At 37.9% G+C, this 27800-nt stretch overlaps 1 protein-coding gene across 6 annotated transcripts in view; it reads right to left on the bottom strand.

Annotated features, from left to right (window-relative positions):
* Window positions 1-27800, bottom strand: part of PIK3C2G (phosphatidylinositol-4-phosphate 3-kinase catalytic subunit type 2 gamma) — a 290952-nt gene that overhangs the window by 57517 nt on the left and 205635 nt on the right. For all 6 annotated transcript variants that reach the window (XM_085230990.1, XM_085230979.1, XM_085231006.1 and 3 more), the window contains 4 exons: window positions 25857-25986; window positions 23616-23752; window positions 21016-21185; window positions 6344-6500 (listed from right to left, as the gene is read on the bottom strand). In XM_085230990.1, the coding sequence (XP_085087116.1) occupies window positions 6344-6500; window positions 21016-21185; window positions 23616-23752; window positions 25857-25986 (594 nt within the window). The remainder of the gene's footprint in view (window positions 1-6343; window positions 6501-21015; window positions 21186-23615; window positions 23753-25856; window positions 25987-27800) is intronic.

Below are 27800 nucleotides of genomic sequence, written 5' to 3'. Positions count from 1 at the left end.
GTAATCCACAACTTCTCTGGACAACCTGTTCCTGTGTTTCACTCATTCAAATTCTTCCTAATTTCTAGTCTAAATCTACCCTCTTCCAGTTTAAAACCATTTTCCCTCATCCTATTACTACATGCCCTTATAAAAAGTCCATCCCCAGCTCTCTCAACCTGTCCTCGTAAGAGAGGTGCTCCAGACCTCTCATTATGTTTGTGACCCACTCTAACTGCTCAATATCCTTCCCATTTGAGGGCCCCATCTGGAGTACTCACAAGAACAGAGTAGAGGAACAGAATCACCTCCCTTGACCTGCTGGTCACACTTTTCTTGATGCTACACAGGATATGGTTGGCCTTCTGGGCTGCAAGTGCACAATGCCAGCTTATGCTGAATCTTTCATCAACTGGCACCACTATATCCTTCTCCTTAGGGCTGCTCTCTAGCCATTCTCTGCCCAGCCTGTATTTGTGTTCGGGACTGCCCTGACTCAGGTGCAGGACCTTGCACTTGGCCTTGTTGAACTTCATGAGGTTGGCATGAGTCGACTTCTCAAGCCTGACCAGGTCCCTCTAGATGTCATCCCTTGCCTCTAATGTGTCAGGTGCACCCCACAGATTGGTGTCGTCTGAAAACTTGTTGAGGGTGGACTCAATCTCACAGTCCATGTCACCTGCAAAGATGTTAAACAATACTGGTCCCAACACCGATCCCACAGAATCACAGAATCACAGAATTGTAGGGGTTGGAAGGGACCTCTAGAGATCATTGAGACCAACCCCTCTGCCAAAGCAGGTTCCCTATACCAGGTCGCACAGGTAGGCGTCCAGGCGAGACTTGAATATCTCCAGAGAAGGAGACTCCACAACCTCCCTGGGCAGCCTGTTCCAGTGCTCCGTCACCCTCACCGTGAAGAAGTTCTTACGCACATTCGTGCGAAACTTCCTATGCTGCAGCTTATGTCCGTTTCCCCTCGTCCTGTCTCCACGTACCACTGAAAAGAGACTGGCCTCACCACTATGGCCGCCACACCTCAGGTATTTATAAACCTGGATCAGGTCCCCTCTCAGTCTTCTTTTCTCAAGGCTAAACAGACCCAGTTCACTTAGCCTTTCTTCATAGGGGAGATGCTCCAGGCCCTTCACCATCTTTGTGGCCCTCCACTGGACTCTTTCCAAGAGATCCCTGTCTTTTTTGTACTGGGGAGCCCAGAACTGGACACAGTACTCCAGATGAGGCCTTACCAGGGCAGAGTAGAGGGGGAGGATCACCTCCCTCGACCTGCTGGACACGCTCTTCTTAATGCACCCCAGAATGCCATTGGCCTTTTTGGCCACGAGGGCACACTGCTGGCTCATGGCCAACCTGTCGTCCACCAGGACGCCCAGGTCCCTCTCTGCAGAGCTCCTCTCCAGCAGCTCATCCCCCAGCCTGTATTGGTGCATGCAATTATTCCTCCCTAGGTGTAAGACCCTACACTTGCTTGTGTTGAACCTCATCCGGTTTCTTACTGCCCAGCTCTCCAGCCTGTCCAGGTCTCGCTGAATGGCAGCACAGCCTTCAGGCGTGTCAGCCAATCCTCCCAACTTCGTATCATCAGCAAACTTGCTGAGGGTGGCCACTATCCCCTCATCAAGGTCATTGATGAAGATGTTGAACAAGACCGGACCCAGCACAGACCCCTGGGGGACACCACTGGTTACAGGTCTCCAGCCAGACTCTGCACCACCAACGACGACCCTCTGCGCTCTGCCAGTCAGCCAGTTCTCAACCCACCTCACTGTCCACTCGTCTATCCCACACTTCCTCAGCTTTGTTATAAGGATGTCGTGGGAGACAGTATCAAATGCCTTTCTAAAATCAAGGTAGATTACATCTACCGCTCTTCCCCCATCCACCCAGCATGTGACAGCATCATAGAACCCTCTTTCCCCGTGGAGACAGGCTGCATCCATCTGCAGCCATCATGCCAGGTGCCAAGTAAATTGCCCCATGATCCCTGAGGAATGCCACTCATCACCAGTCTCCAATTGGAAACTTGTCTGTTAACTGCAACTCTCTGAGTACAACCATCCAGCCAGTTCCTTATCCAGTGAGTGATCTATCCATCAAATTTATTTTTTTCTAACTTGGCAACCAGGATTAGTATGGGACAGTGTTAAATGCTTTGCACAAAGCCAGGCAGATGACATCAGTTGGTATTCCTTTATCCACTGATGCTGTAACTCCATCATGGCCACCAAGTTTGACAGGCATTATTTGCTCCTGGTAAAGTCATCTTTTTTTACCATGTGCCTTAGTATGTCCTTCAAAAGCATCTGGTCCATGATCCTGCCTGGCACAGATGTGAGACTGACTGGCCTCAGCGTTCTTCATATCCCTTATGACCAGGTCTCCAGTTTCCTTCCAGAGAGGACCCACATCTTTTCCAGCCTTCTTTTTGTCACTGTTATACCTGTAGACTTTCTTATTGTTCCCTTTATGTCTCTGGCTATATGTAATTCTTTCTAGGTTTTAGCTTTCCTAACAGGACTCCTGGCCCTCCCAGGTAACTCATTCCTGCTTCCACTCCCATAGACTTTCTTTTTGTACCAAAGTGAGTCCAGGAGCTCCATGTTGATCCATGGAAGCCTGGTATTCTTGCCTGCCTTCCTCTTTCTCGGGATGCACTGTTTGTGGTTTTCAAAAAGATGCTCAAAGATGGTCTTTGAATACTGACCAGCTTTCTTGGGACCTGCTTCCCTCTAAGACTTTATTCCATGTCAGTTTGCCAAGCAGTTCCTTGAAGAGGTCAAAGTCTGCTCTCCTGAAGTCCAGAGTAGCAAGCTTGCTGTGCATGCTCTTTGGTGCCCTAAGGATTTTGAACTGCACCATTTTGTGGTCACTGCAGCCAAGGTTGTTCTTGAGCTTCACATTATTCACCAGCCACTCCTTGTTGGTGAGGACAAGGTCCAGCATAGCATCTTTTCTCACGGGTTCCGATACCACTTGGAAGAGGAAGTTATCATCAGTGCATTCCAGGAATATCTTTGATTGTTGGTGCCCTGCTGTGTTGTCCTTCCAACAGATATCAGGTTGGTTGAAGTCCCCCATGAGGACAATGTTTTGTAAACACAAAGCTTCTCCTATCTGTTTACAGAAGGTCTGCGTCCACTCGGTCTTCCTGATCAGGTGGCCTGTTGCAGACACCCCCACTACAATGTGTCATTCCCCTGCCTTCCATTTAACCCACAAGCTCTCTGTCAGCTCCTCATCCATCCCCAGGTGGAGTTCCATGGACTGCAGCTAGTCATTTATGTAGAGGGCAACACCTTCTCCCCTTCTCTCTTGCCTGCTTTTTCCTACATTCTAGTTGTGAGAGCCATCTCTCTATGTCTCAGTGATGACAATGACATCACAGCCCTGCAGGCATGCACATGCCTGTAACTCTTTAATGCCTGCAATGCCTGTAACTGTAACATGATGGAGATCAATGGTGAGTGGTAGTCCTCTACAGGAATTCCACCTACAGAACAGGTGCTGTTTAATATCTTCATCAATTACATTGACAGTGGGATCAAATTCACCTTCAGCAAGTCTGTGGATGATACCAAGATGTGTGGTGCAGCCAATATGCACAAGAGATGAGATGCCATCCAGAGAGACCTAGAATGACTCGAGCAGTAGGCCCAGGAAAACCTCATGAGGTTCAACAAAGCCAAGTGCATTGTCTTGCACTTGAGTCATGGCACCTCCCAGTACAAGTATGAGCTGGGGGAGGTAAGAGTAGAACACAGCCCTGCTAAAAGGGAACTGGGGGCTGCTGGTGGATGGCAAGATGGACATGTGCCAGAAATGTGCCCTTGCAGCTCAGAAAGCCAACCATATCCTGGGCGACATAAAAAAAATAAATCAGATGATCAGAGGACTGGAGCACCTCTCCTATGAAGAAAAGTTGAGGGAACTGGGCTTGGTTAGCTTAGAGAAGAAAAGGCTTCAGAGACACCTTATTGTGGCCTTCCAATACTTGAAGAGAGCATATCAACAGCAGGGGGAACAGCTGTTTACAAGGGTGGATAGTGATAGAATAAGGGGGAATGGTTTTAAACTGAGACAGGGAAGGTTTGGGTTAGATATTAGGAGGAAGTTTTTCACACAGAGGGTGGTGACGCAATGGAACAGGTTGCCCAAGGAGGTTGTGGATGCCCCATCCCTGGAGGCATTCAAGGCCAGGCTGGATGTGGCTCTGGCCAGCCTGGTCTATTGGTTGGCAACCCTGCCTGTGGCATAGGGATTGAAACTTGATGATCATTGTGGTCCTTTTCAACCCAGGCCATTCTATGATTCTGTGATTCTATGATTCTATGATTCTGTGAAAAGAAGAATAGCCAGCAGTGCAAGGGAGATGATTCTGCCCCTCTGCTCTGCCCTGGTGAGACATCACCTGGAGTACTGCATCCAGATGTGGAGTCGTCAGTACAGGAGAGCCATGAACCTGTTGGAGTGCATCCAGAGGAGGGTCACAGAAATGATCCAAGGGATGGAACACCTCCCCTGTGACGACAGGTTGAGAGAACTGGGGCTGTTCAGCCTGGAGAACAGAAGTCTCTGGGGAGACTATAGAGGCCTTTCAGTATCTAAAGTGGGGCTATAAGAAAGAAGGTGCAGACTCTTCGTCAGGGTCTGTTGTGAGAGGACAAGGGGAAATGGTTTCCAGCAAAAACAGGGGAGGTTTAGGCCAAATATAAGGAAAAGGTTTTTTACAATAAGGGTGGTGAGGCTCTGGAACAGGTTGCCCAGACATGCTGATGCCCTGTCCTTAGAGCTCTGAGCAACCTGATCTAGCTATGGGAGTCCCTGCACATTGCAGGGGGGTTAGACAGATGACCTTTAAAGGTCCATTCCATCTCAAACAATTCTATGATTCTATGAATCTGATTCTATGACTTTTACTTCTCCTCAGTTATCAGGAGAAACTAAAGAAGATGCAACATGCCCTGACTACAGAAAAACCTGTTTTCTTCAGGGAAAGTTAGCTAGTTATTTCAGAGCTCCTGCTGGGAACATTTTCTTTCTATTATCCCGGAGTAATCTAACAGCAACATCTCTGCAGATTGCAGAAGGGACTGACTGAATTGAGGACCAGGAGGTGGGCAGATCACGTAGCTGTATTTGCAGACTGCAGTTTTAGACAATCTGTCCAGAAATGCAAACGGCTGTGGATGAGAGGGAATGGGTGCTCCTGAGTTTTCCCGAGACTCTTTCACTCTGACTTATACAGTATTTCCCAGATCTGCTTTCTGCAGTGCTTGCAGCTAGATATTTGGGAAGAAGGAGGGTTAAGAGTTTTGGGGCAGTCTCTCCTACTTGGTAGAGGGCAATCACAAAATGTACCACTGCATGAGAATCCATGAACAAAGCAGAGTGATGACGAATTTCCTGCTGTTTCTCCCCACTCTGTTGCAGAAATTGGAGATGATAGAACTGTGTAAAGAGAGCAAAATCTTGGCTATGCCCCAGCCTCACCAAGGATTCCATTTATAACCTTGAATAGAATTCCTCATGCACAAGCCAGTTACCTAGGTTTTACATTAGATCCTGGTCATAACTTTTGGATTAATATTCTCAGTAAGCATCTAAACAAATATTAATTAATTTAATATTTTAATTCTACCCGTGAGAGGGGAAAATGATTAACCTTTCATATACAAGTAAATGGCAACATAAAGAAGTTATGAAATCTGATACAACATGTTAAACAGTAGGAGTGCTTAAGGAAAAAAAATACCTAAAGATCTTAAATACCTATACAAAAAGATTTTAATATCTGTTTTGGTACGGGTCATTCTCTTTCTTTCCTGCATTTGTGATCCTAAGAAGGGAGTATGGAACTGTGCATAAAACCATTTCAGTGGCATCACTGTTAGCTTCAGTACTGCTATATATTCTTACATCAGCCAGTTAGTAAAACATTTACTGTATTCTGTCTCATTGTAACCGTGAACAAGATTAGTAAACAATTGCTTGAAAACCTAAAAAAAAAAACCAACAACAACAACAAAAAAATCCCCTGATATTTCTGAATCTTAAAACTGTACCCAGGTTCTTTCACAGTTTTCTAGTATTTTATAAAAAAGAATGCATTAAAAGAAGGAAAGTAGGAGAAGGGAAAGAAAGCCAGGAAGCCTAGCTTTTCTCTTCTCAGAAATTAGCACATGAAATCACAGTTTCTATGCGTAGGAAATGCCAGCACTAACATTTTCTGAGAGCAGCTGATACTGTTTCAGCTCACGGTGCTACGGGAGACAGCAGAGAAGTATTAAAAGGAAAGAACACACCAGAGGAAATCGATTTTTGGTTTCATCCTCAAACTTCTTACCATCTCCAGCAGGTTCAAGAGTAACTGGCTGTGTTTCCTGACTATATTATATGCTCGACAACAAAGCTCCACGAACTCTTGAAAACGTTGTGGGTTTTTTCCACCTTCTGTGATGAAATACTCCATCTCTGATGTGAAGATGAAGGGAGCTCGGTCCCTTGAAAAGAAAACAATTACATAGGAAATTTCACTTAAAACAGCAAATCATGCAAGGCAGTTAATACTTGTAACTCTTTATTCACACTTATTTTTACAGTATTACTCCCTCATTATTTCACCTCTTCTTTCTTCAAGTGTAGACAGGTCTATTGCTCTCTCTGGTATCCCTGTCTAATTAGGGCAGAGACAGCAAGAGCTTCCTAGTAAGAAAGACAACAGCTTAAAAGTTTGGAGCATACTTATTTTTTCCTAGGTGCTTTTTTTTTTAAATATATATAATTTATTCATTTATTTACCTATTTTTAAGTCTCATTGCTTCAATTTCTTGACTACTGTCTGAAAGTGAATCTGGAAACATGTTCTCTCGAAGTGTTGAAATTCTTAAAGGTTGTTCTCAAACAGGATGGGATATAAATATCAACTCCCTACTTGGCGAGAAGTGTATTTTAAAAAAAAGATACAAAACCACAATCCAAAACCAACAAAAATATATAACATATGATGCTATCTTTAAATACACATCATTCTGAAGGGACTTGAGTTACAGCAGAACAAACTCAAACGCATTCTCTTGTGTTTTACTCTATATTCACCCTAGTGTAAATGAGGTGCAGAATCTGCAACGGTCTTGGCTTTTTTCTTACCACTAGCAATGTTTTTGACTATGACATACTCTTGAAGTAGAAAGCCTATTAGCCAGGCTTCTGCTAACAATCCTATCATTTTATACTTTCAGAAAAGACTGATATATTGCATCTTACCACAGATAAAACTACTGCAGTGATTTGCTCACCACAACTATGTATATAGATGTATGAAAACAGATTAGAGGTCTATATCTCAAGGAAATACATGCAATGAGCTTGTCCTTAAATCAAAATAAACTTGAGTTAAGGAGATATTGGGAATTTGAATACAGAAACAGAGTTCAAAATATTTGTTTCTTGCTAAAATATTCTGCTTAATGGTTCATTCCTAATAGAGACAAAGAATCTTTTGTAGATTTCCTCATTTTCCTACAGAAATGTTTGCTTTGTATTATTGTAGAAAGTTCAGGTGCCATGAGACTCTAGGCTGCCGCTGGAAGAGTCAGTTAGAAGAAATGCTCAGGTGACCTTCCCGTTCTTATTTCTGGATTCTTTTTTGGTTGTTTACATATAAGCCAGCTTTGAAAACAGACCTCCTAAAAGTGTTTTCCACCGCAAAGCAGTCTAGCTCATCATTTGAATATTACTCCATTTCAGTTCATTAATATTAAGAAACACGAAGATCCGTTATTTTCATTCTTACTTGTCCACATTTTTTTGAATATTGTAAGAAGTGAGTTCATAGTGTGACAGTTATACTCAGTAAGACTGTTTTGTGTGATTTTGTTCTGTTGCTCTCAAAGAATTACAAAACTGATTCTATTACTGATTTCAGAGAGCATGATTTTCCCAGAACCCCACATTTTCCCAGATGTTTTGAAAACAAATCTCAGTTTCTTATTTATGGTCTTTGGGCTAAAATATCCCAAACCAAAACTACTGCTCTAAATGTTTAATAATCGTGTTCAGAATTCATATGTGATTCTTGCTGTCCAACTGCATCAAGAGACACAATTACATATTCATAGAACTCTATGAAGTCATAGCCCTTTCTGAGCTAGTCCAAGTATCCTGCATTAATCTATTCAAGCTGAAAAGAGGCAGTGCAACCAGAAATTACTTTACTGGAAGAAATATGGTCTTTAACATTGTTGGGTTGGGCTGTGGGCCAACCTCCCAAAAATGCAATGACTGCAACATTAGTCAATTTCCTTTGCATTATTGCTAAAAGATCTATTTGAACACATAACTGATATGTTAGTATTTATATTATTTGCAGATTAATTTTACTTGTGAGATCATTTTAAGCAGTTTTACAACACTATAAATTTCTTCAGTATTAAGACATTTGTTTCTAAGGTGATAGGCCTGTCCTCCTATATTAACCTGCAAAATATGATACAGAAATTTGCTTTCCATATTAGAGAAATTAAGCCTGATTTTTCTCAAGACCTTGTGATATAAGAGCCTCTCCCATAAGGTAACCTCTGCAATAAATCAGACACTGAAGATCCATGCCTGCATGTCTCTAAGTAAGTTATCTGCTCAGATAGGCAGCACTTTGCAATTGAAATAAAAGACATAAAAACAGTTTAGTATTGGAGACAAGATCCACCAGAAAGAACAAAACAGTCATTTCTCACGGTAATATTTAAAAGCAAAGTTGCAGTGGGAAGAGATGTTTACTCACTGAACATTAAGGATTATGAAAATACAATCAACAGGCTGAATGTCTGTGTAAAGAGGCAGAATGTTCTTTGCTGTTTTCACAGACTCCTCTGGAATATAAAATTATGAAAGGGAGCACTCTAAAAATTACTTCAGAAAAATTGCAAACAGTCAAGTGCAAGTCACTATCCATTTTGCAAAGGAAAATTTGCATCAGCAAACAATAGAGGCTGCTTTACCTTCCATAAGAAAAAGCAATGGCTGCCCTGGTTTTGCATGAGTAGTCTTATTTATCACAGATACACATGCAGATGAACCTCATCCAGCTGTATAGTCTGTGTTTCTATGTTTAACCCATCTCTAACCATCATTCTTCTTTATGGTTTATAGCTTAGATGGTATTGCAGGTGACACTGAGAAGATTCACAAAGCAACCAAGTTTGGTAATAATAACTATGAAAGTAATCGCTCATTTGGACATATGCCTACTAAATAATTTGTTTATATGAAATTACCTAAAAGATCTAAACATGAAATACTTTATACCCCAAAACATACTCCAGATCACAGCTAAGCCATATAATACCTTACATCCATAGGATGCTCAGACCAATGACTCTGTACTACAGCCAATGGGACAATAGCCCTTTGGCCTAAAATCTGTATCTATTACAATTTTGTATTTCCGTGAAAGTAATTAAATGGTTGGCTTAAGTTTAGCAACAACAACAACAACAACAACAACAAAAAGGCCTTCCAGAGAGAATTAGTATTACTTGAGGTATACTTCAGATGTACAGTCTGTATCTTCAAGATGATTTAATCCATCATATCTTTCTCTCTTTTCTCCCCATCCCTCTACTAAAGATCTAGACAAGATAAATGAGCCCTTTGGCTTTAGATGACAAATCAGTCAAAAGAAGCAACATCTCAATTTATAACAGAGCTAGATTGCAGGTCTAGACATCAAAGAGTTTTAATTTACTACAGCTATGACTAAAGAGTTCACTCAAGTCATTCAGGGAAAAGTAAGGTTAGTTTTATGTTTTGCTTGATTGCTTTTTTTGTTTTCCTTGTGTACTGCTTTCAGAGATTTAAGATTTTCATGGGAATGTGCTTTATGGTTCCTCTGGAGATGAAGAATGTTTGGATAATATGTCATGAGAGAGAGGAAAGAACGGAAACCTCAAGTAACTGAAGAGATCACTGTGAAAAAACAAACTTAGTTTGGGGTGATGGGAAAACTTATTGCAACTTCACTATAGGCAAGAAATATGTTGTATTCTTAGAAGATCAGCAAGATCATCAGGATTTGTTATGAAACAGTAGATGTAACCCAATTAATGAAGCTCATAAGATAAACAATGGCTTCCCTATTATGAATCTTACGGTGTATGACATTTAAGAAAGATACATTGACTTCATTTAATATTAAGTAGCAAAAACATATGAGATAATCAGCAACAAATGACCTATGCTCCAATCCAGTCCTAACTTTCTAGTAGTGTTGTTATTGATGTTTAAAACACAGTAAAACAATGAGATCAAAACAGATGAGTTTTTTAGATGTAATTCACATTGTCATTACACGGACTACACAAACATTATCAGAAACCATACAGAACAGTTCGCAGCTTAAAAATCAGCTGCTCAGTAGCATATACCACATATATTCTCTGTCTACTTTAAAACTTCATAGGCTGAATCAAGGGTGATTTATAGTATTCAGCACACCTATGTGGAATTTTGATGTATCCATTAGAATAGGAGGAACTTTTAGGGAATGTTTGCTGACATCTGCTCTGCAGCAAAAGCTGAAAACTTATGGAAGAAAACACACAAACACAATGAATAAGATTGCTTATTTCTCTAAGCTAAATGAAGATACCTAATCGCAGTTGTATACATACATACATTTATATATGTATGTATACATATATATGTATATATATGTGTGTGTATATATATATACATATGTATTTATATATATATATTTGTAAACATGGAAAAAACAAGAGTAAAATTGTCCCTTGTTTATACTACAGAATGAAGAAGTAAGCAACTGCACAGCACAATTTATCCACAGCAAGCTTCAGCAAGCATACAGAGAGTCATAAAAAATATGCCTGGAAGGGTGACCATAAGAGATACTTGATCTTCCTGCTCACCAGGACAAGATCAACAATAAACATGCTTCTGAGACGCTTGTTTATCTTATTCTCAAAGACAGAGTTCTTCTGCAATCTCCCTATCAGATTTCTGTTCCAGTATCTCCCTCGCAGAATTTTTCTCTTATTGCCTAGTCTAACCTTGCTGCACTTTAATCCCATTAATTCTTGCTCTTTCCTAAGGGAACATGAAGTTCTTGTCTTCTTAACAGCAGCCTCTAACATATTTACAGATTTTTATTATGTCTGTCTTCAGTCTTCTGTAGAGAATTCTTTCAACCTTTTCTCATATGTTTTGATCATTTTAATTACATTTGTCTGGACTCCTTATAATTGGAACATATCTTTTTGAAAGTAAAATTTGAAAGTATTCCAGTTTTACCAGTGTCACATGAAGCAATACAGTTACTTCACATTTCATGCTTTACAATTGAATATTCTATCATCGACTCTTATTTAACTTTGCATAACTCTAAGATACATTTCTGAAAAACTATCTATCGCTGCTAACTCCAACTTTCAGCATGGTCAAAAGATCTTATATCGGCACCTCCTGAACAGTCAACAACCTTATTCTCTATCCCAGCATACTAGTTAGTAAAGAAAATACTGCAAGATGTCAGTCACCTCACAAACTTCATAGAATCATAGAATCATAGAATCATAGAATCATAGAATCATAGAATGGCCTGGGTTGAAAAGGACCACAATGATCATCAAGTTTCAATCCCTATGCCACAGGCAGGGTTGCCAACCAATAGACCAGGCTGGCCAGAGCCACATCCAGCCTGACCTTGAATGCCTCCAGGGATGGGGCATCCACAACCTCCTTGGGCAACCCGTTCCAGCATGTCACCACCCTCTGTGTGAAAAACTTCCTCCTAATATCTAACCCAAACCTTCCCTGTCTCAGTTTAAAAAACCATTCCCCCTTATTCTATCACTATCCACCCTCGTAAATAGCTGTTTCCCCTCCTGTTGATATGCTCCCTTCAAGTAATGGAAGGCCACAATAAGGTGTCTCTGAAGCCTTTTCTTCTCTAAGCTAACCAAGCCCAGTTCCCTCAACCTTTCTTCATAGGAGAGGTGCTCGCCCTCTGATCATCTTAGTGGCCCTCCTCTGGACTCATTCCAAGAGCTCTCTTTCTTGTGGTGGGGGCTCCAGGCCTGGATGCAGTAGATGGTATCTTACTTAGTGAATGTGGTATGTTACTTGGTGTAGCCTTTCATCTTCAGTATGAAACACATGCAGATAGTTTCCATGAATGGTTGTTAAAGCAGTTCTGCACTTTCAATAGAACACAAATACTTCCATTGCAGAGCATGACAGCAGTTTTCCCATCGACTTCAGTTATGGTTGCTACCACTTACAGTATCACTGGCTTGTTTTGCAAATCTATATTCAAATTCGTTTAGAAAACTTTTCTAGTTTCTGTTTACTTTACTGAAGAAATATTGCAAACTGTTCCACAGATAGGTGTCTGCTCCTGAAAAGAGTAAAAAAAAAGCTCTTGCTGAGGCTATTTCTCAGATCAACAAAAACTGACTCATAACATCCATGTCTAAACAAAATGACAGTCTAAATTTTAATTGCCAAAGTAATTACAATGCTTTAGAATGGAATAGAAGAGATAAGTGAATTAGCATGTTTTAAACAGTTCCATACCCTGTCCCCTCAAAAAAAAAACCTCAACACATCACTACCACAAAAAAAAAAAAGCAAAAACAAAACTCACCACAAATCAATAAAACAGAATGTATTTTTCCTGAGAGATTTATCCTGAATTTTGTTTTTGACAGATTTTATTTCCAGTAACACACAGACAGACTCCCTTGGCTCAACAGGGAACTCATGACTAAGCTTCAAGGCAAAAAAACTTATATAGGTGGTGGAAGAAAGGGCAGAAATACAGAAACTCTACCTAGGCATGCAGAAATGGTGTTAGGAAAATACCAAAGCTCAACTAGAATTAAAACTGGCAGTGAACATGAAAGGAAAGAAGAAAAACTGATACATCAGTAGCAAAATAATGAACAGGCTGAGGGAAGTAAGCTTGTTTACCTTGGGAAAGAGAAGGCTTTCAGGAGACCAAATAGAAATATTTTAATGTCTGTAGGAGGCTATGAAAAGAATGGAGTCAGGCAAGAATGAGGGACAAAGGTCTTAAATTGAAACAGCTGAGGTTCTGACTGACAATAATGGAAAAAAAGAACTCCTCACTATGAAGATAATTAAATATTGAAACAGGTTACCCAGAGAGATTGTCCTGGGAGGTTGTCAGGATTCAACTGGATAAGACTGTAGGTAAATAGGACTGAATTCAGTGTCTGAGCATTCTTAGTTCCTGGGCTTAATTCCATCAGAAGAGGGGGTGGCCAGCAGGGACAGGGAGGTGATTGTCCCTCTCTACTCTGCTCTTGTGAGGCCCCAGTACTGTGTTCAGGTCTGGAGCCCGCAGTACAAGAAAGACAGAGAGCTGTTGGAGAAGATCCAGAGGAGGGCCACGAAGATGATCAGGGGGCTGGAACAACTCCCTACTAAGACTGGCTGGGGGAGCTGGGCTTGTTCAGCCTGGAGAAAAGAAGGCTGCGGGGGGTGACCTCATTGCAGCCTTTCAATACCTAAAGAGAGCCTACAAACAGGAGGGGAATCAACTCTTTGAAAGGTTAGATAACAGCAGGACAAGGGGAAATGGTTTTAAGTTGAAGGAGGGAAGATTTAGGTTGGATGTCAGGGGAAGTTCTTTACCAAGAGAGTGGTGAGGTGCTGGAACAGGCTGCTCAGAGAGGCTGTGGATGCCCCGTCCCTGGAGGTGCTCAAGGCTAGGTTGGATGGGGCCCTGGGCAACCTGGTCTAGTATTAAACAGGGAGGTTGGTGGCCCTGCTCAGAGGGGTTGGAGATTCATGATTCTTGAGGTCCCTTCCAACCTGGGCCATTCTGATTCTGTGATTTTTGACCTACATTCTTCAACCAAATGACTAAAAATCTATAACAGACAAGAACTTAACTCTATTTTCTGCTATTTCTACTACTTTTTGAGATATCTACTAGATTAAAATTTCTACCTGCAAATTTGAAACCTCCCTTCTGAGTATAGTTTCACTCATCTCATTTTTATATTATCTATTTTTAGAGGCAGAAACATCGATGTATAATTCTTAGTCAATTGAGGACAGTTCTTAAACCCTATGACCTTATTTATTCATTACATTTCTTCTTCTTAATATCAACTTTGCTATTATTTTTATTTTTGATTATTAGAATCTAAATGTGAGCTTCTCAGTAAAATCACTGTTTTAGACATACCTACTATTTTGATCAGTAGTAAATGTAAGATTTCACACACTGAACTGGCCTATTCTAGAAGATTTATCTGTGTCTGTAAGTAATTGAATTGGTTACATGGAGATTTAATCATGCTTAACTGATGCAGTGGAAAACAAGCTGTAATCCTTGCTTAAGCTAAGAGCTCTGATTTATCATTGTTAACATCCAGTTTCCCCATTTAAACTGACACATGGTAACTATCTGTGCCCCTTTGTTTGTCCAAAGTGCAAAGAATTTTACTTAACTAAAATGTCTTTCACAGTGGGCCAAGAGAAGTTATTGAAATGGAAATTTGAGTACATCTGTTCTCATAGGATTACTATGCCAAGTGACAGTATGGATATGACAAATATGTACAGCTAAGGTTAGACATGGTCACAGTTCTCAATGTAAACCTAACATTTGCAATGTGTATTGCCACCAGGGACTCATTTAGAACCTTACCTTGTAACAAGAAAACTGACAATAGACTCATGATGGGAAAGCAGAAACTAGTTTTGGTCATTTGTTGCTGGTTTTCACACTGGCTGCATTTTCCCAGTCTCCACTGTGATCACTAGTTATTTTGAAATTTGACCACAGAATTTATTCATGCACATCAGAATTTCAACCACTTTGTACAGTCAGATACTTTGGAAGAATCCCAAAATAGATTCTCCCTACAAGATGTACTCAAAGAACATACGTGTCCTGGCTGCAACCCTGCATCTCTTATGGACTAATTTAAAATCACTACTGTGTCCAGGACTACTGTGTCCAGGGAAATTCTGGGGCTTCAAGTCTGTGTCCTTATCTCGAGAGACACATACGAAGCAGCTTCTACTCCGAGTCACTAGCAACCAGACTGCATAACAATTTTAAGGTGTATTTAAGTCCTTTATACACTTTACATTCAGCACCAGTATTGAAAAGTGTTTAGTACAGCTTTCCTGATGCCTCATATCATTTTCCATGACTATCACATTTTCAGATTTGTTAGAAATTTATTACTAAACATATGGATAGAATAGTTGAGAGTTAATTCACAAGGAGATTGTAACAATTCCTCTGGTTAATGGAGATTGCTGACCAACTTCTTTTCGTGTTCTGATTGCCTCTCAGCAGTGAAAAAAAAAATAAGAGGCGGAGGGGAGGGGAAGGATTTCAAATCTCAAGACCTGAAAGATACCTTAAAACAGCAGGGTTTGTATCTCACACTGACAAATTAATCAGCGAACGGGTCTTTTCTGTATGAGATGACTATTTGGAAACGATAGTAGTAGATGTGTGATGGAGTTTTGTATTCCAAAGACAGAAGAATAAATCAGTGATGAAGAAGCTGAAATTTCTTAGAGCAGGGGATGAAATCCTACATGAATTAAATATGTCAGTATGCTTTCCACTTAAGGATGAAGGACAAAGAGGTAATATGCAGAACAAGCAGAAATAGATATCACAACTAAGCTACAGAGATTAATTTAAAAGTGCTTGATATACACAGACTTTGTGTGAGAGCAGCTTTTCCTGAATATAAATAGGAATGCAAAATGATTTTGGAGAAACAGATGCTACAATAAAATGTTTCTGAGGGAGGAGGAAAGAGGAAATGTCTCTGTGAAGAGTTATACTTTGGAAAGAACAACAAATAAAATCATATAATCAAAGTGAACATATCTTTTTCTCTTTTATTTCTGTTTTATTGTTAAAAATTCCTGTTTGTAAGGTCATGATTTATAGAAATCCATGGAGTAGATGAGAAAAAAGAGAAGGAGAGAGAGGAGAATGAAATCTCTAAAATAGGAAGGTGATTGAGAGTCACTGAAATGACTTGTGTGATAAATCTTGAGAAGTGGAAGGAATTCCACTGGTGCCTCTGAAGGCATCAAATAGTTTATCTAGCCCAAATAACTCTTGCCGGGAAGAGACATGATAACTCCTTCAGGAAAACATCTATTCCTAAAGATTGGAAAGTAGTTAATAACATGACTCAGCAGAATGAAAAGATGGGAGTCATGACAGATGGGAACTGGGTTCCATGGGACTCAATAGAGCAGAAGAAGAATGCACTCAGATGAACAGAACTGGACAGGGTCAAATCAGTACAGGGATTGTATGGGAAAAAAAAAAACAACATGCCCTCCTAAATGTCTTTTCAAAGTCTTCGTACTATGAAAAAGATAACAAATTAAATTAAGAATACCAAGTGGACAGTGAATATAATTTACTCATAAAGGTTAAACTGGATGCTCTCCACAAGAAGCTATTAATGAAAATAAACACGCAATAGAAAAGCACAAACTACTATTCAGGATTGATAATTAGAGAAAGCAGCAAAACAGTAACAATAAATGCCACTGTTCAAAGTAGACAAAGAGAACATAAATGCATCTGAAACTCAGGGCTGCAAAACATATTGCTCAGTCCTGATTTGTGCTGTTGGTGTTTGACTTATGGCAATTAGAGGTGCCTAACTTCAGAAGTGATGAACGTCTTGCCTCATAAATTCAAGCCTCTTTAGGCCTTTTCACCTTTCAGGTGATACCATTTCACCTTTATTGCTTTTATGTCTTTTATGCATATTTCACCTTTTGGTCTTTATGCAAAGACTGATGTGTATGACCAACTTTAAACACCTGTATAATCTTATTAAGACCACTGGGGATACTAATGCTTTAAGATAAGAAATTAAATCTTTCCAGGATTTCAGTCAGAGATTTTTGAAGGGGAATATAGAGGAAGTGCTGAAACTGGATACTGGCTTTTATACTTCACATAAACTACTAACTCCAAATTGATCATATTGGAATAATAAATTTAACCTGCAGAAAATAAGCTATTAAACAGGCACACTGAAACATTTATAACGACTTTTTTTTCCAGCAAACAAACAAACAAACAGGTCAGCCCAAAGAAACAGTTTGTTTATATATAAATTTATTTTTCAACTTTCAAATTCTAGGCTTTTCCTTTAAGGAGTACTTCCCCTTCCCCCTCCCCCCCCCCCCCCCAAAAAAAAATCATTTCAGATTTCAAATTTCATTTCAAATGCTTATCTTCCTTCTTCCATTATTTTCCTAAAAGTAGGAAAAGTAATTATGTAGATAGAGCTTTTTTTTTTTTTCTCTGAATGAATTCCAACTTTGACATTTTAGAAAGAAATTACTAAAAAAATGCATTTTTTCAAATAAACTCTTCCAGGAAAACTAAAATCAATTTTATTAACAATTAAAATGAAACGTGTTACTTATTAAATAAGAAGAGATAATTTTCTATATGCTCAGACTTTCTTAAGTGCTTTTCAGTATAGAAAATTTACTGATGTAAGAAGAAAGTGTGGGAAACATTGTTTTCCCATGTTTTTGAAACTTCCTTCAAAAAACCCAGTGGAATAGTTAGACTGCCTCCAGTAATTAACTTTGCAGAAGAAAACCAACTTAGCAGATGTAACTTCTGGGAAAACCCCGCCAACACGCAGGATTAGTTTGGCAAAAAGATGAGTGTCTCTGTGATTCAGATCAGAGAAAACAAAAATCTGTGATTCGTTATTAAAAAAAAATAAAAATAGACACAAGTTATCACAATGTGAATATATAGCATGCCATGAGCTGTTCTACTATCTTGCCATCAGCTTTCAAACCACGTATCATTGACTAAAAAAATATAGTAGTTCTGCAAGTGATTGGTAGGGGAAAGAATGAGACTGGTAAGGATTGGACTAGTTCAGTTATTTATTTAAATGAATATCTTACTGCCTAATTCACCAATTAAAAAATGTTTAAAAAGAATAGCTCAGCATTGAAAAGAAGAAAAAAAATATCAAAGAAAGTACAGCAAGTACAGCCATGAGCCTGACACCTTTTTCCATGCCATTTGATGACTGCCTTACTCTGATTTGATTACGTGAATGATAGTACATCTGTTTCACTCAGAGTGGGTCTTAGAAAGCAATTGCCATGGAATAGTCAGTAGTGAAAGAATAGGACAGTTAAATTAAATGATAGAAGTTTCTTCATGCAGTTTGAAGTGTACGTGAACAATTAAGTACTTTAGGATAACATAGGGTCAAATGCATGTCTGGATTAGAAAACAAAAGAAGTGGAATTTTATTAGCAATAACAAAATGTGCTGTTTAGTATGATTGAAAAAAAAAAAAAAAAAAGTTTCCTGGTGGGAATTCGGGAATAACTTCTGCCACGCTCTCTCATGATGCTTTTTAGATATGTCTCCCTCCAACACTCTTCCAAAACATTAGTTCCCAGACCCATGCAAAGATAGGTTATTATTACTATTTAAGATGTTTGTGTATGTGAAGGTACAGAGAACTAGAAAAAACAGAATATTCCTGATTAGTCTTCCCTCTGAACAGACAAAGTGCTGAACCACTGTCTTCTGCCTTGAATTCAAATCTGGGCAGGTTTATTGGACAGCTTTTAATAATGAGGGGAGGAAATTGAAAAATTCACTAAGCCCTTGCAAGGGTGTTATGCAATCATGAATACAAAAATGAGCATGACTGCATGAATTATATAATCTTCAAAGGATACTCTGTAGACTCACACTGGATTTCATAGAAAGAACTATAGCTCATACATGACAGTGTATGAGCAGTGGGATTCTCAAAGCTATTGTGTGTATCTTTATTTACATCAGAGTTAATGCTCCATATTCAGAATGTTGGAGAAGACCTATTCTCAGGAAAGTTTATGACAAATAATATTTTGTTACTGTCAAAAAGAACACTCTGAAAGTAGATTGGATAGCTGTTTCAAGAAAGATATCTTCCTAAATTTTGAAAGGAGTGTCCATTTTTTATAATTTCAGATAATAAGCTATACGAATTTGTTCATTTGCATAGCTTTTTTTTTGTTGTTGTTATTTGTTTAGAGATTTGTATTAGACACTTCATTCTTTAAAGCTACCTACAAAACTTCACAAGTATGTATACAGCATCTACTGTATAAAAAAAAAAACACAAAAAACCCGAGGGCCAGCAGAAATAATTGCAAAATCTGAAATTATTTTGTTGCTGTTTTATCAATACTATTTTAGGAGCATGAAATCATTTGATAGTGAAAAGAATTCAAATTAAAATCTAATAAGAACTCAAAAATTTAATATAAAGAAGTGTTAAAAGTAGAGACTAAAACTACCTCAGGATTTGCCTTGTGGGAATGGATAGATACAAATAGCACTGAGAGTTTTAAATTGAGTGAGCCTGAACTTTATGGGAAGTAGAAATGTCATATGCCTATGTTTTGTGTTACAAATAATATGTTACATTTCTTGAAGGTGCATTCAGCTCATGAGAACCATAGTCATTAATCTCATACCTGCTCAACTGCACGCAGGTTCAGGGAAGACCCATGGTGTTCACAACCTACAGAAAGCATGAGTCTTTGTTTTGCTGAGGAACCATGAGGGAATTAAGTAGAGGTCCTAAAATGTCAATTATCATTTTATTTTATGTTATAAAAGCAATATACTGCATGGAGAAAGAGGAAAAAAATGGGTACTGTTTATGGATGTTACTACAAAGTAAGTTATTTTTATAGTATTATTTACACAGTGTAGTAAGACTGAATTGTAAAACAATAAAATCAAAATCTACTTTTATTATTGCTATTACATAATTTCTGCTTAAATTTGATTGCTGTGTATCTCCTTATATTTTGTTGGTCCTACCTTTCACTCCCACTAAATAATTCTTAACTCATGGGAGAACATTACTCAAGAAAAATTCTGCTGGGCTCTAAAAGAAGGTTTGCTGGAGTGAAAGATGCAAGATTTAACTGAGTGTGCCTGAGTATCTTTTTTATGGCTCTGTTCTGCTTTATTATTTCCCTAGCAAGTAAGTAGGATTAAAAGAACATATCTTGAATGACTGATGATAATTCAGAACACTGCAGCTAAATCTTTTGACTGTCAAGCTCAGGGAGTACTTATTAGCCTCATCAGCTTCCCTCATATCAATATTCCCACAGTAATTTCTGTCTCATGTACGGACGTAGTGTAAAATAGTCAAAGGCGAGCTTAAAAAAAAAAAAAAGAAGAAAGAAAACAAAAGAAAGGAATGATTAACTCAAACTCTTAATTCCAGTACTAGTTCTGGAAACTATTAGGAAACATGGAAAAAAGTCATTCTCCCCACTTACCTTGTCATTACTAAGTATCATTCATCCATTCCCTATTTAACACTTTCTTCATGTGCTATATACACGAGAATGATCCCACCTATTTTTATTAATATTATTTATTATTTTATTAATCCTCCTATAGCATGTCCACAGCAGGAACTAGAAAAAATGATCACACTATTTTATTTATACTTATCATCGTATAGGCATCAGAGATAGATAGGAACAGAAAAGTTGCAGTCTTGTCTAAAGTAAAACAAGATAACCGCAAAATATAATCTGACCTTCATTATTCTGAAAGATGAAAAGATTGCATTTTCACCCACAGAGGCTTAATGCAATCATTTTTCATGTCTAATTGGAAAATTTGGGTTATTCTCTTAGTATGGAAAAGGAGTTGTCAGTTAGAGACACCTATGGTTTGGCATTCATTATAGAAACACTGTTAGAGAAAAAATGGAAAGCAGAATCTGTTTGACATAGGCCAGTCTACTGTTCTGTTCACTACCCAGGTTATTCCTGTATTTTTTTGATGTTTTGTGGAAAATTGAAAGAAAAAAAGCATGACCTTATTTGTACTTTTTTAAATGGGTATTCAGAACATCTTTTTAAAGTCTATTTATTGTATGTATTACTATATATACTAACCTTCTTATACTTCCAAATGTCTGTGCATGACCTAAAAATCTTCCAAAATCAATGTGAAACATGTGTCCAGCATTCGTCAACATTATGTTGTCATTGTGTCGATCACAAACTCCTAGAATGAAGGTGACAACACACCAGCCAGCACAGGAATGAAAGAAATTCCTTATTGCCTAGTTAATTAGACAAAAGCACTTATTAGAAATATAGAGACACATTTTTTTCTTTTTCTTTTTTCTTTTTTTTTTTTTTTTGCAACGCTAAAAGCAAATAAATATGTTCTACAAATGTTGCTAAAATTTTAACATGAGTGTTCTTATGATTAAAGAACAATTAATACAGAAATTTCAAAGTTACAATGCAACAATTTTATGGATGAAGTTTTCAACTTGTGGTTTATAGATTCTTAGAATTCTGTGGAAAACTTACAAGCTGGAAGGTATCTATGAAAAACAAGATAGATGTCAGGAAGCTTAGATTTTCTGTGTAATAGTCTGCATCTCTATTGTAAAAGAAATCGTTTAGAAGTAAGATGGAAATCTATTAATTTTACAAATTGTGCTGTAAAGAAGTGGGTTATTTTACACAATTGTTCTGTACCTACATAGGTCTTTTCTCTCCACATTTCAACTGCATTAAATTACAATGAATCAAGTCTCATACTATCTCCATTTTAAAGAAATGAACTGAAATAACAAAGGCTAAACCATTTTCTGTGCATAGCATCTGCAAATCTAAATAGACTATGAGATCAAACCAAGTGTCATGTAGAGAAAACCAAAAGAACGATTAAACTGCAAATCAGTCTAGCTTTCCTGTTTGGTATAACCTACTTCACTGATGAGCACTTGTACATAGTGGAGATGTGTACTTTCCCAGTTATTCTACTAATTCAGATCCATCCTATCAATCTTTATAGTACTACATTGTGGCATTACTTTTTGCAAAAAATGTGTCTACAACTGACTTTTTTTTTAATCTTATCAATAATAGTTTAAGAACTGTAAATGCAATTCTTATTCAGTCTTAACCTCTCATAGGTATCAATCACAACGAGTTTCATTTATATAGAAACCCAAAAAATCCTTACTTGTGGTCATCACATTTTTGGACAAAACCTACATGAAGCAAGGTAAATTCAGGCATTCAGGATTTCCATGTAGATTGAGGGTGACATTGGCAATGGCTGATATGCTAGATGACAACACTGTGGAAGACTTAGGCCACAGCACAAGACTGGTGAATTTTATGTCTAACTGTACTACTTACTCACTTAGATGACCTTGGATAAAATAGCTAAGCTTCCTGTGATTCTGTTCACTCAACCATAAAATGAGGATATTAAAGCTTATTCTGCATAAGCTTTTTGAGTGCCCTAAATACAATATTGTATGAGTAAAAAATTACTAAGTAAAAGAGAAAGGTTAATTCACCGGCAAGTGCAAGGTGAATATATAGCAGCAATTTTGTGCATGCCCTATGCAATCAAAGTGGACTGCATTTTATATGTTTAAAAAAATCAAAAGAAAATGGGTAAAAATTGGTTTTGTAAAATTTCACGTTAACAGTATTTTTTTTTTACAAAGAGTAAGTAAGAGCAGTAAGAAAACAGGTTTTCAGTCAATAACTAATAGCTAACTAACTTTTCAATCAAAATGTTGGCTGCACATTTACCATAATACTGTAAACACAATTTTTTGTTTTTATTTCTGAATGGATTGGTCCTGTTTAACTGAGTCTACATCATATACTAAGAATTCGAATGCTCTTATTGAAAATATGGATGAACAAATACCTATTGAATAACTATAAAACACTAAAGATTATCAAACACATTTCTGCTATATATCTGCCTACTAATGAACTTTCAAAAAAGCAGTTCATTTACAAAATGGTAATGCTCAAGGCTTCCCTTTAAAATTCATTTAAAATGTTGGCTACAAATCTACTCCTGGCATGAAGAAGGAACCAAAAATTGTCCTAGCAACACAAGTAGTAACAAATTTTTAATGGATCTTAGAATATGCTCAACCATCAAAGAATGAATAGAAGTTCCTTTCAAGAGGAAATCTCTGCTTCTATAAATAAAACTTTGGTTTTCTTGGTGCATTCATAATGCTTGGTTTCATGTAAACAGATGCATTAAATGGGATCCCACAATGTGAAATGAAAAGATTAATCTTATGTGTCATATGACTAGGCAGTTTCTATAACACAGCTTTACAAAACTTGGTATTGCTGTGGCTAGTTTGAAATACAGAAAACCCACTAAGATTTTGCACTGTTTATATAAAATCAATTATTTCAAGAGTTGGACCTAAAAAAATATTTTGGAGCTCAAAATTTAATACTTCAGATTCTCTTCACTTCACTGTTTCTATTTTATGATGTGTTTTTATAGGCAAAGCATTACAAAGCAGCTGATCCAGAGCAGTATCTCTTTGGAAAGAGAATGGTAATTTAAATCAATTCCCTGGCTTCTATGCCTGTTACTTGTTTGCCTAGATTGTGAGTCATCTGTTTATTGCTGCATACTGTCATTATGCTTTCTTGTTTCGCATGACATAGGATTAAATATATAATAAGGTTCATTATGATGTTACCTCTTGGTAACTGGATTCCAGACGATGGTGATGACGGAACCATTTTTTAATTGTGTTTTCTTTCAATGGTCCTATCAGTCCAGATTCCCTGTGGATCTTGGCTAGTGTGGTAGCATCTGGCACCATCTGTACAAGTCCTAATCAGATACAAAAGAGGTCACATGAGAGATAAGCCCACAACTTCAAAAAAAACGTGAAGACAGCCAATGTATTTGCATATTTTTGGATCATTCCATGCATAAAAACACATGCTTAGAAACTTACAAAACAATGAATTCAATCAAGAAGATAGACAAAGATTTACTTTTTTCTTTGTCTTAAGAGACAATAAAACAAAATACAGGTAGTGAAAAATGGGAGTTCCATGAAGAAATAAATTCACCAGTAACAATTGTGCATGCATAACTGTTTCAAGGTACCAACAAGGCCAACAAGATTCAAAGCGGGTATAATGTGTGTGCAAACAAAAATCAGTTAAAAAAAAAAATAAATTGAATCAGATATTTACTATGGAATAGAAAGTTCTTTCATATGCATTTATTTCAAGAATACTACAGACATTTTTTTCAGTATATGATACTGATCACAGCTGGAGATGGTATACTACCTGATAGTGCAGAGATTACTCTGATCCAAGGTGACATATACTGGGTCTTCAAAATGCAAAAGAAGCCAAACATTTTGCAATGCTTCACTTGAATCTTATATCCCTACTTGTACTTAATTTCTTCTTCTGAGAGCTGGCTTGCCAGCCTTCTGCCACTGTTCCTGTGTGTGGTCCCCTGGCACCTCACTCTGCAACTCTGCATTACAGGAAGGACTTTTAATGAATTCAGTTGGTGACAGGCTTCTCTACAATGCCATACCTGGAAAGTCATAACCTCAGAGTGCTTTATATTTATCTGTGTTTACTTGAGTTTTAAGTGATTCCTGTGTTCCATGACTACATAGTGATCATCTCCCATCCCCCTTGAGTGGAAAAGCTGGTCCACAAAGCAAGACGTTAGCCCAGGACTTGGAGGATCTGAGTAAACAAGTGTAGTTTTGCACATGTTCTCTCTGACCACAGGCATGTCACTTGTCCTTTTATCCTTGATTATCAACTATAAATCAGTTATATTAACATTTCTATTATTCTTAAGGAAAGACACTGTGGGGAAAATCTGAGGTGTTGAGAGATTTTCTGTTACAGTGGTACTGAAAGGAAGAGAATGTCAGACAATATTATTTCAAGATGTTATCTACATCTTTCTTGGCAAAAAGCAAATTAAGTGTTAGTGTGTAAGAGAGACTATAATACTATGTTCAGAAGTAATATTCTTTATGTTATTTGCTTTTGAAGTGGAAATCTTCAGGCTTTGAATCCAACCTCTGCAAAGAAGGCAGTAGTCTTTTTCAGTTCAACTTAACCACCTGCCATGTGTGTGAAGTTATCTGTACTTCCTCATAGTCCCTTCAGATCTTTCATCCTCTCTCATTTTCTCTTTGTGGCTCACAGAAAAAATGAGTATCTTTTTATTATTATTTATTTATTTATTTATTTAGGTAGATTTTCTACTGAAGATAATCATAATATATCAGTCTTCTGTTGTGAAAGGAATATTTTCAGTAAAATATTTAGAGAGTCAATGAAAAATAGTAAGCTTTTTGCTGTCAGTAATTTTTTGTAGCAGGCAATTGGCATTCCTGCTACAGCTCTACTATCACAACCATAAAAGAGAGAAATAAGGCTTTCAGATGAGTCAGGCCTGCCCTACACAGCATAAATCGCAAGAGTTATATATCAAATTCAACACAGGAAAGCTGTCATCACTTGTCTACAGGTACCTTCTGTAGCCACAAGCTTCTAGGTTCATTTAAGCACCTTTGTGGGATCACACTGGATTAAAACTTCAGTAGCTATAGCAAATTTTCTCCAAGGCCCTCTTTTTGATATGTGAAGTTACTTTTAAGAATATGGTGAAAGCTGATGGTATTGAAGCTTTTGCAAACTTCTAGCCTAGGTTGCTATAAAGTTAAATGAATTTGGTTGTACTTCTGGAAAGCAATGAACATTCAGGATTATACAGGCATATGATTTAGGGTTTGAATAAATGAAGTTCTGAGCCTTTTTTTTTTTTTTTTTTTTACAAGGAAAGATAAACAGGACACTCGAAAATAAAAGTTGAGATATTTCTGTATCATTGTTTACATGAGATATGAATAATGTGATAAGAGTAATCTTTGTAAACTGAAACTGACCTTGGCCTTTTCCTGTAGATAAACATCTATAAATTATCATTTGCATATCCAGACCTTCTTGGAGCCATATGTTGTCAATCACTCGAATAATTTGCAGAACCAGCATATCCTGACGTAGATCATCACCTATCTATTAAAATAGGACAGGAAATCCTTCAGTTCCACACAGTTTCATAATTAATTTGGACTCTTTCCTATGCTAAAATTGCTACATTTATTTTACAGTAACCCCCTCTTGTTTTTCTTCAAATTTGCTAATTAACTTTCAGTGTCAGAAATAGAACAGAATAGATGGCAGAAGTAGGCAGCCATAGAAATGGTAGCAAATTCTCTCTGATTAACAGCCTTTCTGCTTATTATTCCTATGCAGTTATTAAAGTTTGAAAATTTAATCCGGAGGTAGGATCCTAATTTAGCTACATTTTAAAGTCTACCTAATGCTAGATCCCTTTTCAAAAATGACAGCATTTGACCTAATGTTAAGCTTCACAACTTGCAGTTTGCAGCAGGCTGAGGGGAAATTTATAATCAATTTACATTTTATCCATGACATAATTCATATTCAGTTTCAAACAGTGGTGCCTGTTCTCCCCATGGACTCTGTTAAACAACAATCTTAGTGAAATGGGGCTGTAATTGTAGCCACAGAGGTAATGAAGAGATTATCTTCAACCATTGCTGGATAGCTGGATAAATAGCCAGTGAAAATAAAAGGCCTGCTTTTATTTGTATCTACTCCCTACCCCCAACCCCATCTAAAATACATGTGACTTTTGCTGATATTGTTAAGTGTTTTGCTCTTTTGTTTTGTTCTTTTTACAAATGCATTCCATTCTACAGACATTTATAGTCAATAAATGGGTATTCGAGGAGACAACTTTATTTCTTAAAATAAAAAATCCAAATCTATCTTTCCTTCACTTCAAGGGAATCTTGATTCCAATTAATTCTTTATAGTACCTAGGCCTGAGAAACATATTCTTTCCCCTTACTTAAGTGCAATATCAGTGCTTATTATTTCATGTATTCATTGTATATCATGAATGAACACTTGAATGACTGTAAAAATAAACAATGCCTTTATACAAGGGGTTGCTGACAGGAAAAAGTTATGTCTATTATAATACTCATACAGCAGCTAGAAAATTAGTGGTTTTTGAACATTACCAGGCAGGGGAAATTCTGTGGAGGTGGAACTAGCTCAAATGTTTAAATGCCTTATGGCAAAGCATTTGCACTAGGAATTAGTAAGTTTTGTATCTCACATAGATTCGCATGTTAAATACCCTAAGAAGACACTTTCTAAATATTCAGAAAGCTAAACATTGCTAGCCTCCCCTAGAATGCCTGGAGAGCATATTTCTGTTCCTAAGAATGAATGTTCTGTATTATTTATTTATCAGGCCCAGCCAGTACGGGCTGATGAAAGGCAGATTGTGCTTGACCGACCTCATCTCCTTCTACGACTGGGTGACCAGACTGATAGGTGAGGGAGGGAAAAGCTGTTGTAATCTACCTAAACTTCAGCAAAGCCTTTGACACGGTCTCTCACAGTATTTTCCTAGGGCTGTCCGTGGCTTGGACAAATATACCCTTCTTTGGGTAAGAAACTGGCAAGAGGGCCGTGCCCAACAGGCAGTGGTTAATGGAGCTAAGTCCGTCTGGTGACCCGTCACAAGTGGTGTCCCCCAGGCGTCTGTATTGGGGCCCATCTTGTTTGATATCTTTATTGATGACCTACATGAGGGGATTGAGTGTACCCTCAGTAAGTTTGCAGATGACACCAAGTTAGGAGGTGGTGTCTACCTGCCTGTGGGTTGGGAGACCCTTCAGAGGGATCTAGATAAGCTGGATCGCTGGGCTGCGGTGAATGGGATGAGGTTCAACAAGGCCAAGTGCCGAGTCCTGCTCTTTGGCCACAATAACCCCATGCAATGTTATAGG

The sequence above is a fragment of the Meleagris gallopavo genome, chromosome 1 (genome assembly GCF_905368555.1).
Source record: "Meleagris gallopavo chromosome 1, MGAL_WU_HG_1.1, whole genome shotgun sequence".
In the NCBI taxonomy this organism is placed as follows: domain Eukaryota; kingdom Metazoa; phylum Chordata; class Aves; order Galliformes; family Phasianidae; genus Meleagris; species Meleagris gallopavo.
Note: the sequence above shows the minus strand (reverse complement) of the source record. Positions and strands in the feature narration are given on the sequence as shown.